At 37.8% G+C, this 13,257-nt stretch overlaps 1 protein-coding gene across 9 annotated transcripts in view; it reads left to right on the top strand.

Annotated features, from left to right (window-relative positions):
* The window catches only part of clasp1a (cytoplasmic linker associated protein 1a), a 71,383-nt gene extending 58,848 nt beyond the window's left edge, over positions 1-12,535 (top strand). For 3 of the 9 annotated variants that reach the window (XM_084421399.1, XM_084421401.1, XM_084421405.1), the window contains 14 exons: positions 1,067-1,230; positions 1,352-1,430; positions 1,529-1,672; positions 2,049-2,144; positions 3,163-3,309; positions 3,865-3,971; positions 4,904-5,051; positions 5,615-5,855; positions 6,962-7,018; positions 7,863-8,035; positions 8,177-8,305; positions 9,269-9,475; positions 9,800-9,916; positions 10,525-12,535. In XM_084421399.1, coding sequence (XP_084277525.1) covers positions 1,067-1,230; positions 1,352-1,430; positions 1,529-1,672; positions 2,049-2,144; positions 3,163-3,309; positions 3,865-3,971; positions 4,904-5,051; positions 5,615-5,855; positions 6,962-7,018; positions 7,863-8,035; positions 8,177-8,305; positions 9,269-9,475; positions 9,800-9,916; positions 10,525-10,611 — 1,896 coding nt within the window. In that variant the 3' untranslated portion in view covers positions 10,612-12,535. Of the gene's footprint in view, positions 1-1,066; positions 1,231-1,351; positions 1,431-1,528; positions 1,673-2,048; positions 2,145-3,162; positions 3,310-3,864; positions 3,972-4,375; positions 4,511-4,903; positions 5,052-5,614; positions 5,856-6,961; positions 7,019-7,862; positions 8,036-8,176; positions 8,306-9,268; positions 9,476-9,799; positions 9,917-10,524 lie in introns of all 9 variants that reach the window. The other 6 variants (XM_084421402.1, XM_084421404.1, XM_084421403.1 and 3 more) reach the window with 3 other exon arrangements.
* The last annotated feature ends 722 nt before the right edge of the window (positions 12,536-13,257 follow it).

Below are 13,257 nucleotides of genomic sequence, written 5' to 3'. Positions count from 1 at the left end.
GTGATGATGCATACTTTCCACAATGGCTGCTTTGATCAGACTTAATCTACTTACCAATGGCTGGATTAATGGTAGCAGTCCATATAAAGGATTTTATGAAGGATTACTTGCATCATGTGAAATTGTTGTATTATGTGAAATTATTTTAAATTAATCGTTATAATAGACTAAATAAGAAGCTTTAATCCCTATGGATTCTGTAAAATTAACAAGTTTGTCTGGCAAACAGTGTGTTTGTGTAGAACTTTAAAAAAAAAATGGAATGAGATTGCACTAACTGAATGTGTTTTTTCCTGTTGTTTGCATGGTCTGCCTTGGTGTGGATTTTAACAATAGAGAGTAAGTGGATCTTACAAATACCTGAACTATTCTTTTATATAAATAGATGTATTATGTTGTATTCTTGTCACACCATCATGAATGATACGTCAAATCATCCTGCCTGTTGTACTATTATTTTATGTTATTATATTATAAGGGATCAGACTTATAAACCGGCTTACAGGCAGCCTTCCAAAAATCTCTTTTAACAAAGAACTCATTAAACTAGAACAGTGGTTCTCAACCAGGGGGCCAGGGGCCACAGCATATTTACAAGGGAACCTCTTGATGACTTAAAATAAGCTCTAAAATACCTGCAAAACAAGATATTTTGTATCTTATTTCACCCCCTTCAAAAAAGTGTATTTTAATTACAGTTTGAGTTACCATAGACACTCCTAGTTTTTGTTAATAAAAAAAGTTTTGAAAACAACATTTTGTCATTACAGCAGAGGAAACCTTTTAGCTCCTTTTTGAATGTTGTTATGGACAATAATTGAACTTGTTACCAACCACCCTAGCCACTACATAGCACCACACTTAAAACACCTTTGCAAACATATTGAAACATGTCGGCATTGCGGCAGCAATTTTTGCACGGCCAAGCACCATTCACATTTTGTTGAGTGAATGTACAAATGTAGTTTTCTAATACATTTGTGGGAAAGGCATATAAATCCATTAGTGTGTTTATGGAATGATATGCAGCGCAGCATTGGTGAGACGTTGGATGATCTACTTCCAGGTGTTTAGCATGTTCTTGGAGACTCTAGTGGACTTCATCACTGTGCACAGAGAGGATCTCCAGGACTGGCTCTTTGTACTGCTCACTCAACTGCTGAAGAAAATGGGAGCTGACCTCTTGGGCTCAGTCCAAGCTAAGGTCCAGAAGGCTCTGGACATCACACGGTCAGTCTCTAGTGACAGTCCTAGTCAAGAGATTTTTTTACCTCCACTACGCTTTTGTACTTTTAGAACTTTTGTGCCGCTAGGATAATGTCTTTTTTTTCTCTTTTCCCCCCTCTTTTAGAGATTCTTTCCCCTTCGACCAACAGTTTAACATTCTAATGAGATTCATTGTTGATCAGACTCAAACCCCCAATCTGAAGGTATGATGTTACCTTACAATACTGCTTCCGAAACCCCAGCTGCAAATTCACAGTGTACTGAGCCTGTTATTCCTTATTTTCTTGATGTTATAATGCAGGTGAAGGTGGCCATCCTGAAGTACATCGAGTCCCTGGCACGGCAGATGGACCCTGCTGACTTTGTGAACTCAAGTGAGACGAGATTAGCCGTGTCTCGCATTATCACCTGGACCACAGAACCCAAGAGCTCTGACGTTAGAAAAGTGAGTTTCTATGGAGATGTGCTTGCAAACAGTGCTCAAATCAGTGCTGTAATGGTGGAGTATAATGGAGTATGATGGAGTATAAAACGACATGGATTGAGCTCTTTATTCACAAATTCATTGTGTGAATTCTGTCAGCATTTACCATTATACACCCTTATGTTGTTCTAAATAACAAACTATCCCATTAAGAATCATTTTCTGATCTTCGTTGCAAGATTTTTACTTTTAAAATGTAGGTTAAACATCAATTAATCACATGAACAGATGCAAGACATTTATTCCCAATATCAGTTGCTGCCTAAAGGCAACAAGTAGTCATCATCAGTTTCTCTTTTATTGTCTGTTACTCTATTGCCCTGACACGATGGCCCAGACCCTTCATAACTGGGCATATGAGGAGTTGTCAGGCAGGCCCAGCACTACAGCTCTACTTCCTGGAGAGGGTCATCTGGAGGAGAGGTGCAAGCAGGTAGTGCCAGTCCAACGGCCTAACCAACAACCCACACGTAACCGCTGCACCTAACCGTGTGCTCTCTCCTCACTCTAATCTGCCTTGTTGTCTTGCGAAGTGACTGCTGAATACAATCTTAACATGCAATTCTACCAGACGGCTAAAGAGAGCAGAGATTTTTTTTTTTTTTTTATAACTACACCAATAAATGAGTGTGTTTTAAAGTTTCCTTTTGTTTTTCAATTGCTGTTAATGCTCCACTGCTTACGATATTTTTGGTTCTTTTCACAGAATAACAGTGAGTGAATCAGTGTTCTTGCATGTGTTTAACATTAAACAAAACGGAGTCGTGGACATTTGTGCTATCTATGAATTGAGCGGAATATGCAAGTCAAATTTAACAGGGTTGGGAATCTCGCCTGTTTGGGCCTTTAGACCGCTGTTTTCATTACGATAAAAGTGATATTTTGCATGTATTTTATCCGAGCAGAAATAACCATCAAGAATTGCAGTTTTATATTACGTTTTATTTATGATTTTTTGATCTTTTGAAATCTGTAATGATCATATCTACAATAATTACATGATACTGAAGGCAGTAAACATGCTAAGAATTGGTGTTTTCTTTCTTCTCCACTAAAATAATCGTTAATTGAATCGCTCGGAAACTAGAATCATTAAGGGGCATTGAAATAAGAATCGTCCCTTATGATTCCCATCCCTGAAACTGAGAAAACCTACACACTAGAGAAAGCTTTGACAGAGTTTTGACAAACAGGAATTTGTTTGGGAAATCAAGCTGGACCCAGTCTCCTAAATGTCAAAGTATGTGTAAACTGAACTCTAGTGTGTAGGTGACATATCAGATCCAGTTGTCTTCTGGTCATTGGAGCACTGCAGTCACAGTTCCTTGTACAGTCTCTCTTTCTATTCTGAGTTATCGCCGCCGGATTTTCTCAGCATGTATAAGTGTGCTCCCGTTCATTCAGGTGTTAGTATTTGTGCTAGATCTCATGAGGTGTGCTGTGTTCTGCAGGCCGCCCAGGTTGTGCTGATCTCACTCTTTGAGCTGAACACTCCTGAGTTCACCATGCTGCTGGGCGCTCTGCCTAAAACATTCCAGGATGGAGCCACCAAACTCCTGCACAACCATCTGAAGAACTCAAGCAACACTAGCAGCGTGGTAAGATTTCTTGTTTTATCTCTTATGAGATTGTATATTAAAAGATTCACTATACACTACCGTTCAAAATACTTTTAAATGCGTTTGAGACTATTCTATTATGTTTTCTAAAGCTGCATTTATTTGATCAAAAAGATCAGTTACAATTTACAATTGAAGTTTTTACTTTCTATTTGAATATATTTTAAGTAATAGGAGACAGACCATTGGTTGAAAAATGCTCAGTATGGCAGCTGTTGAAATGAAAGTCCCAACAATTGATCCAGTCAAATTTTTTAAAGACACATGATTTTTGATGCCTTTGTCAGATTTTATAGTCATTTGAAATAAACGCAATCTTGACAAACAGTTTTGGAAGTTTTAGTTTCTCTTCATTCAAGTGCATCAAGTGATCCAGACTGTTATCTGAGGCAGAAATTGACTGCAATTCAGGCAAAATGACAAAAAGAAAACAATGTTAAAGATCTGCCTCTGCCTCTGTTTTGTTGCTGAACTGTTGTTTAGCTGTAGCCCGAAATGATTAAGGTTATTATTTCATCTTTGTCTCCTTCAAAGAGTTCACCGAGCAACACAATGGGCCGCACGCCACCCCGGCACCCCACCAGCAGGACCAGTCCTCTAACCTCACCCACAAATTGCTCACATGGGGGTCTTTCACCCAGGTAACACTTCCTCTTCCCTCCTCCCATATGCTGACCATTCTAAAGCATGATCTCACTCTGGGCACGAAGACCTTCAAAGGCCTGTCACCCTGTTTTATGGCTCTAACATGTGCTTAACATCTGAATTGGACTTGCTGTGTTGCTTTCTTCAAAATATCCCTTTACAACCTGAAACCCTTAAAATGAATTTCTGCATTTCTGGGGTGGGAGCCAAATCACCTGCAGAGTCATCCTCTCATGCAGGGTCTAAAACTCTTATTTATGACGATTTAGGGGTTTCTGGTCCTCTTAAACTTATTAACCCATGCTGCTCATCACAACACTCCGACTGGACCACTTTCTTTTTCTCTCTCTCTTCCTCTTCTGCCCTGTTCTCTCCCTCTCCGGCCGTTCTGTGGGCACAGTCGGTTATGGGGTTGGAGTGTCGATGGGCTCTTAAAGCACCCCTCTCCCTCTCCTCCTCCTCCTACTCCTCCGTCTCACTCCTCTATTCCTGCCGGCCCCTCCCTCAGGGCCTTCCGCTGCGCGCTCTCACCAAGGTAACTCAGCCGCTAGCCATGACGAGGAGGGGGCGGGATGGGTGCTTAGATTCCCACCCACTCCCAGCCTAACAGGGGCATGTATGCACAAATATTAGTGGCCACGGTTTGAAATCATTCCAAATACAGAATTCCCTCTGTGAATGGTGGTTGAAAAAAATGTACTAAGAAACTTTAATTTGAAAATTGGTTTTGCACAGTAATTTACTAACAGACCATGTTTGGAGCATCCATGTATTCACTTGTAGGTGCATGTTGGAGTTGTCCACTCAATTCTTTTTAAATATTTTGTATGCTTTGGCTTACTTGTTTAGTCCATTTTGTCCAAATTGAGTGTTGCAGTCCATTCAACGTCAATGTTTATTCCCTCTTTTACTCTGTTTTTCTCTTCAGTATGCTGGAGTATGACACAGAGAACATGAATTCTGATGAGATCTTTAGCTCACTGCGTGGTGTCACAGAAGCCATCCAGAGTTTCAGTTACCGCAGCCAAGAGGACCTGAATGAGCCAATCAGACGTGATGGGAAGAAGGATGATGCTGTGAGTCTATGCTTTAACAGTGGGCAACAGGAACAAGGACACTGATGGGGATTTTTATCTCCATATTTTATATATTTTTGCTATTACTATTATTATTAATGTTATTAATAATATGATTAATGATAATAATAAAAAAGCAACAACACAAATTGTGGTCATTTAGATATAATAAATAAAATCAATAATAATAAAATCTATATTATGAATAATAATAATTGATTTTTTTTTTTAAAGAATGATTTAAATAATACATCTAAATAATCCATTAATTATTATTATTAATATTGTATAAAATACTTTATTCATCTACTTTATTATTAATTATTAATTAATAAATAATACCTTTTTCTATTTATTTATTTGTATTTATTTATTTAATTACTTATTTAGAATTCCAAAAATAGCTGTGAGAGTGTGGTGAGAGCCTACCACAACTAAAATGGACCATAAATTCACTTTCAATTGCAGATACAATGTGAATGCAAAGTAATCCAGATTTTTTTTCCAAATTGTGCATCCCTAATCAGCACATATTTAACACTCTTTGACTCTTCCTGACTTAGGCTGGGAAGGAAGGGGCTTCTCCGGGTTCTGATGCAAGGATGGGATTGGATGTGGTGGAGGGTGGTCGAACCGCTTTGGATAACAAAACATCTTTGCTCAACACACCGTCCCCGCGGTCTTTCGCTGTGCCACGGTCGAGAGAGTTTGCACCCTATGGCTACGGAGACACGATCACGGCTTATGACAAAAGTGCCCTGAAAGAGGCCGTCTTTGACGACGACGTGGAGCAGTTCCGAGACTGTGAGTCATTACGCTGCTCAAAGCTTGTACATCCACTCTCACATCTGTACTCCATACTGCACCCATTGTCTTTTATTGTGTAAAGAAATACTTTATGAGCAAAAACAAGAATAGCAAGAAATAAGAGTCAAAAGTATAAAGAGGCATATAAAAAAATTAAAATGACGCTGGTCAATTTGGTTGTGTCTTACAAGGTCTTGTTGAAAGTAAAAAATAATGTCCTTGTTTACAATCCCTTTCAATATAAAAGTCTTTGCTACTGACTCACACATAATGGTGTAACAATGTAAGTCAAAATCATTATCACTAACAACACAAGACTGTTTCTCAATACCAAATACTATTATTTTTTAGAAAATATTGTTTATTGAACAATAATATTTAATAAACAAGAATAGCCATTATATAAGTTGCTAAGCAATTCAGTCAAAAGTGCAAAGGCAGCGCTCTGATACAGCATTAATGTTATATAAAAATATAAAGTTATGAAACTACTCTCAGTCAAAACTATTTGCTCAGGAACAAATAATAGATTGAGACCAAAGATTGCCCATTAGATATACCCAAAAGAAATTATATCTCATGTTTAACCACTATAGAGACATCAGAGCCAGCAGCCATTTCCAGAAGAACTGGCCAAGGTAAAGCTGTTCTCGGCGGGTACGTGAGCGTTGAATTTCCGCTGACACCCTGGAGCTCACGTCTCTGAAAACTTTGAAGCCAATTTTCAAATAGGCACTATCTTTATAAAAAAAACAGCATATTGGTTTAAGTTTAAACAACTACATTCTAGCCTAAAAACTCTTGAAACTACATTCCGTAACACAACAAAAGTAGCATTTGTAAAATTAGAGGGAGTTTGCTCCTCCGCTATGACACATTGCTGTGAGAAATTCTGCAAGCGGAGTGATACTAATGATGAAACGGTTCCTGCGGTGATTATGGTAGAATATCGCATGGCTGGAAAGACCTCTCAGCCAATCAGATTTTAGGATCAGAAGTTACTGTTGTGTGTGTATATATTAGTTTCAGATATGCAGGTGTAGCATTTAGGATAGTGGAGTTTGTGTGTCATCACTTCCCCTCCTGTCCCTCCCCTTCTACAGGCCGTCGGCAAGACTGTGGTGAGAACAAGATGGTGCTGCCCAAGGGCTTTACTCCTGGTAAAGACCTGCACAATTAAACAAGACTGTTGCACTTTTCTTCATTTACTTCCCCTTCCATCTCCTCTCTTTCACTGTCATCCATCTCAGTGTCTCTCATGTGATGTCAACCATGACACAGCTGCTTTGCTAACAGAGTTATTTGATAGCTGCTCCAGGCCAACTGCTCTAATACAAGCCAATACAGTCAGATAGTAGGATTGTTTATTGGGTGACTGTATGTTCAAATTAAATGGAAACCTGGTGATGATTCACTGCATTTGCTTTGCAACTAACAGAACTTCACTGTTTGCAAACACATTGCTGTAACTCATAAGATTAACCTGAGTCTAAATGAACACTTAAACCTTTCTAACAACTGTACTAACTAAAACTAACATCAAAACAGTTTTACTAATTTTAGACTACTTTTAATTAAAGTACTTGCTAATAATGACATATAACCCTAACCCTAACCCATTATTTTTTCATTTCAATCAGTATACATTAAACTCTACTACAAAAAATAGAATTTCAACAAAATGCTAAATGAAAAATACAAAAAAAAACTAATTCTGAATTTGTTTTAAATAAGTACTACCATGTTAGCACCTAACAAGTTAATATTTTAGCACTGTTTTAAATGTCATGATGCAAGAAACAGGCCTAAAAGTAAAATTATTTTAGATTTGAGGTGAAACACCGCCCTAGACAGGTTTCATAAGATTCAGTAATATTGGATATCATATACTCAAAAGAGATAAGCCAAAAAAGCCAAAGTGTTCCAGTACAATTTAAAGTAGAACAATAGCTTGCTTGTGCAGATTGTCTTCTGCTCTGACTTGAATCATTGTGGATCGTTCAGATTTGGTGGCAGACCTGCTGAAGGAGCTGTCTAATCACAACGAGCGAGTGGAGGAGAGGAAGGGGGCGTTGATCGAGCTGCTGAAGATCGCCCGTGAAGACAGCCTGGCTGTGTGGGACGAGCACTTCAAAACAATCCTATTGCTGCTGTTGGAGACACTCGGGGACAAAGACGTCAGTCAAAGCATCATATAACTTGCATGCTCATTTGGCACATTCAATATAATCTTTAAGTCTTTTGCATATCAAGTTGCATTTGTAGGTCTGTGTGCGTTTATTGTGGTTAGTAATGATTTTTTCTGTCCGATTATTTAGCACACTATCCGAGCACTGGCTTTACGGGTTCTGAAGGAGATCCTGAGGAACCAGCCAGCGCGCTTCAAGAACTATGCAGAACTCACCATCATGAAAACACTAGAAGCCCACAAGGACTCTCATAAAGAGGTTAGAATCAGCCCTCTCATGAATGTAATCTGTTTAACCTCCAATCAATTTAAGCAGGACAACTTTATGATAATACTCAAAAATAATACTTTAGCTAGTATTGTTCTATACGTTGTGATAAAAAAAATTATAGCGGGGGTGAAAATGTAGTAGGTTTTCTGTTATAATTCCTTGCAGTTTTCATTTTTTTTTTTCATTTATTTAACTAAAACTTAATTATTAATAATATAAAAATATTCAATAATAATGACAATAATGGGTAACATTTTATTTTACAGTGTCAGTTACATATGTTACATGCAGTTACTATAGTAATAACTATAAATGATGCATAATTACGTGCAACTAAACCAAACCAAACCCTAATCCTATAGTAAGTACATTACTCAGTATTACTCAGTATTTAAATGTATAATTACAGTGTAACAAAGACACCTAAAAATAAAGTGTAACCCAATAATGTGTAAAGGTTAAGAGATGAATTAAAAAGTAATTATACTGTAATGTTTTGTATGACTTCATTGTAGTAATGCGATCAGATTAAACTTGTTTTGTAGTATATGAATATATTTTCTAAACCAAACTCACCATAATATCACATACATGTGACCACATGATGGCCAGGTGACTTTTTATTTGGAACAGCCTCATTGAGAGTAAAATGATCTGATTGGTCTCTTTAATCCTATTTTAAATGCAACACCTGCACATGTGGACACTGAGCACCTTGGTTACATCTAAAGCAAGATGGCCAAACCCAACTCCTGTGATGAATAAGTGAATGAAGTACAGGCCTTTGGAGGATAAGCCCTATGCCAGTTAATTTCCCAAATGTACTTATTCCCTTTCCATGTAATACAGCAGTAATAGAGCAGTCTGTAGTACTGCGACCTAATCCAAATGAAGTTGTTTTTCCATCAAATTTTCCGTCAGATCTCAGGTTGTTAAATGTTATATGTGCAGGTGGTTAGGGCAGCTGAAGAGGCTGCCTCTACACTGGCCGGCTCCATTCACCCAGAGCAATGCATCAAGGTGCTGTGTCCCATCGTACAGACCGCAGACTACCCCATCAACCTGGCTGCTATTAAGATGCAGAGCAAAGTGGTCGAGCGCATTGCCAAGGACTCCCTGCATCAGCTGCTGCCAGACATCATCCCTGGCCTCTTACAAGTGAGTATTTTATGTTGGCAGCTTTTTATGATAAAAAAAAAAGTTAATCTCGCAACTTCTGTCAACTTTTTACATTTTTAAATTGCCTCTTTGCGAAATACTCTCTCATTTCCTATACAGTCTCTAGAGTTGTTTTAAATTTCCTACTTCCATCTTACCAGAGAGACATCACTGAATGTCAGTTCGAGTAGTTTGAAAATTGGAATATTGTAAACGTTGGGAGCATAACCAGCATGCCTTCTTTGTACTTTTGCCTCCTGTGCTCTTGATTTTGTGTTTGTGTGAGAGAAGATGTTAATGCCAAAGTGGTCTATCTGTCTGCAGGGCTATGATAACACAGAGAGTAGCGTTCGCAAGGCCAGCGTGTTCTGTCTGGTGGCCATCTACTCAGTGATTGGTGAGGAGTTGAAGCCACACTTGGCCCAGCTCACAGGTAGCAAGGTATGTTCACATGCTCTCAAAGTCCACCATAAGGTTCACCACGGGCCGTTCAACCTCCTTATCACTAAGTCCTCTATTTATTTGTCTCCCATCTGGTTTTAACTGGTCCAAGTTTTTATATTTTTCCCGCTTAGCACATAGCATCTCATAGCACAATACAGGGCTGAATTTAATCTGAACTTTTTTTCAGGTCACATTACACCTCAAAATCAAATAACTCTGTTCTGGATAATTTGCATGAAATGCTCCAAGAAAAGTTACAAAACTAAATGTCTTCCTTCCTATGTTATGTGTACAGATGTCTAAGTGCCCACTCTTTGCATTTTCTTCAGAATATTGACATCAGTGTAGTGCTGAGTATGGTTGCTGCAAGTGGTACATTTGTTGCATCATATTTTGTCAAACCACCTACATTTGCCCTTAGAGAAAAAAATAACTTTCTCCTTTTTAGACACAATGCAAAAGTAAATATTAACCCTGACCTTCTAAGATAACACAACTACGGTTGAAAGTGTAAAAAACATGCTCTTATCAGAGAAACAAGGTCTATACATAGGAGTATTAGCATGTGCTGGATTTGAAATTCCCTGTGTCTTTTATTTCCACAGATGAAGTTGCTAAATCTGTATATTAAGAGGGCCCAGACCATCAACAGCAACAGCAGCAGTTCTTCAGACGTGTCCTCTCACAGCTAGCTGGATGGACTCTAATCAGTGCCCTACATGTGCATTTGGGAACATAGTTGTGCCTCCTCCAGACATCTTTTTTTATTGTTTCATCACAATCTTGCTGGATTTTCCCAGAGAGATGTGTTGCTCACTGCAATCAGACTTTTCTGTTCATCAAGTCCTGGAAACCTCTTAGCTAGTCTCTGTTGCATCTTTCCATCTGTGGAATGTTGAATGTAAAGGGGCTCGAATTGAGGAAAATGCATGCAGATCTTCCGTGATAGGCATTGCTTCCTTAATTTAAGCAAACAGGCTTTCTTCAGCTTCTGAAGAGGTGATTCGTTAACTACATTTATTAGTAATAACTTATTGATGTTTGCAAGTGGTGTCAAAGGTTTAGTTGAGTTATTTGGATATTTTAAATGGGCACAGTTGGGTTAACTTGTACCCCACTTGAATCTCAGTTGATGCTAGTGGATCATTTGGCTGGCCGAGTGATAAATGTAAAGAAAAGAGAAGTAATTTGTAGGTTTGGCTACAACGACAACCAAAAAAAAACTAAAGTAGGAGTAAAACATTCTTATATTAATTTTTATTTCATGGGACCGCAATACCACATCCCATAATGTTGAAAGTGAAAGCAATTGTGTTGGTTTTATTATAGAATGGATTGTGTGTTAAAAATGTGGGCCACACTACAGAACACAAGGACAAACTTCTGAATGTAGAGCTTTTCCTTTTATCTTTGGGGGGGGGGGGGGGGGAGGGGAGTGAAGGGTTTCGTAAGTAAACATGCGAGACATAACACACACAGTCATTTAAAAAGTTCACGAACACTCGAATGAAGTTGAAAACGTGACCTGGAGCATCTTCAGTCAAGAAACGATGAATGAAACCGATTTACGCTTTGTTCTTGGAGCAAGAGGATTGTGATGGAAATTTCAAAACTACTATGCCTTGCGTTCCTTTTTCTGTTTAAAAAACTGACATTTAAGATATACGTGTCCACAGGCATTCTCACTACATTGCTAAAGCATGACACTGCAAAGTTCACCACGTGTCCACGACGCTAATGATAAACCCTTTCTGGCTCAAGGTCTGAACTCTTTCTTTTTCCTCGTTCATCTGGAGAACGTCCATCTGATGTTAAGTGTTTTGTACATACCTTTCAATCATTGCTTCTCACTCCCCCACAAAATTAAGGTAAAGATGTTGCACTCTTTTGCACGTTGACAACTAGCCTGCATGTTTTGATGACATAACCATCCCGTGCTGCCGTGACTGACCTAAGTTTGGCTGTTTGTGAAAACTTGCCATGTCGGCAATCTGGTCAGTCTGTAAATACAGTATTATTATTGTTATGATTAGTATGTTGCCCGTGTGGGGAAAAAAGCGCAAAAACTCAAATGTGTCTCACAAAGTTGACCAAAATGCCTGTCCTCAGACTGAACCAGACCATATTAGAAATTAAGGACAGACATTTAAAAAGCACCCTACTTTTAGTATTATATACTGAGGCTTGTGGCTTTTATTGGTATGCTAAGTGTGCGTACCCTTGTTTGATTCAGAGTTTCTTTCTTATGGTTTTTAACCGATTCAGACCATTAACTATCATAGTTGGTTTAGACTGGGGTTATTCATAAAATGAATCTGTTTATGAAAGGACAAAGCCAACTGTGAGGATCAACATTGCAAGTATTAAGTTGCCCCTTGGGTTTCCTGAAACGTTGACCTCTAATGTTATTACATCAAATTGTTCACTACGCATGTTAGGCTTCGTTTTGTCATTGGACACAGATACACTCTTGTATTTATAAGTTTGTTATTTCATTTTCTGTCCTGTCCCATTGTACAGTTTTTGTTTTTTTTGTTTTTTTTCTTTCCCAAAAGCTTATGATAGATTTACATCAACTTGAGTTTGGCCTAGAAATAAAACAACCAGAAACATGAATTTATTTTGATGATTATTTTAAACCCTAAAATGCATCTGAGTTGACTGTATTTTTGTTGTGGGGCTGTTGAGTGTGCAACCCTGGTATTATCACAATTCATGCACCAGTACATTTATAAACATTCACATGAGATAACATGTACTCAGTCCTAGTTAGTCCAGTGCCAAAGAAATGACCAGTGTAATTAAATATATATATATATATATATATATATAATATAAAATGTGTGTGTATATGACAAACAGATTACGTTTTCCTCTATAAAATTCTCTATATACACACATATCTATCTATCTATCTATCTATCTATCTATCTATCTATCTATCTATCTATCTATCTATCTATCTATCTATCTATCTATCTACCTGCCTATCTACCTATCTACCTATCTATAAGCTCTCCCAGTCTAGGTAACAGGATAGGATTAAATTAAATAAAAAAGGAGATGAATGACACATTACGTTTTCCTAATACGTTCATGTCAAAAATATAATTCTCTGCAATGCATTAATGGAAATACTATGCAGACACAAACATTTATTGTATTAAAATAATCATAAACTACTGTCAAATTATTTCATAGTGTATCATCATAACAAAGGCATGTACAGATGTAAAATACGTTTCTTTCTTTTCTTTTTTTTAAAGCAAAATGGATTATTTTAAAGTCTTGACAGTTTTTAAGTACATTTCAGTTGCCAGTGATTTTAAGGTTTTCCA

The sequence above is a fragment of the Rutilus rutilus genome, assembly GCF_951802725.1.
Source record: "Rutilus rutilus genome assembly, chromosome: 10".
Taxonomy (NCBI): Eukaryota; Metazoa; Chordata; class Actinopteri; order Cypriniformes; family Leuciscidae; genus Rutilus; species Rutilus rutilus.
Note: the sequence above shows the minus strand (reverse complement) of the source record. Positions and strands in the feature narration are given on the sequence as shown.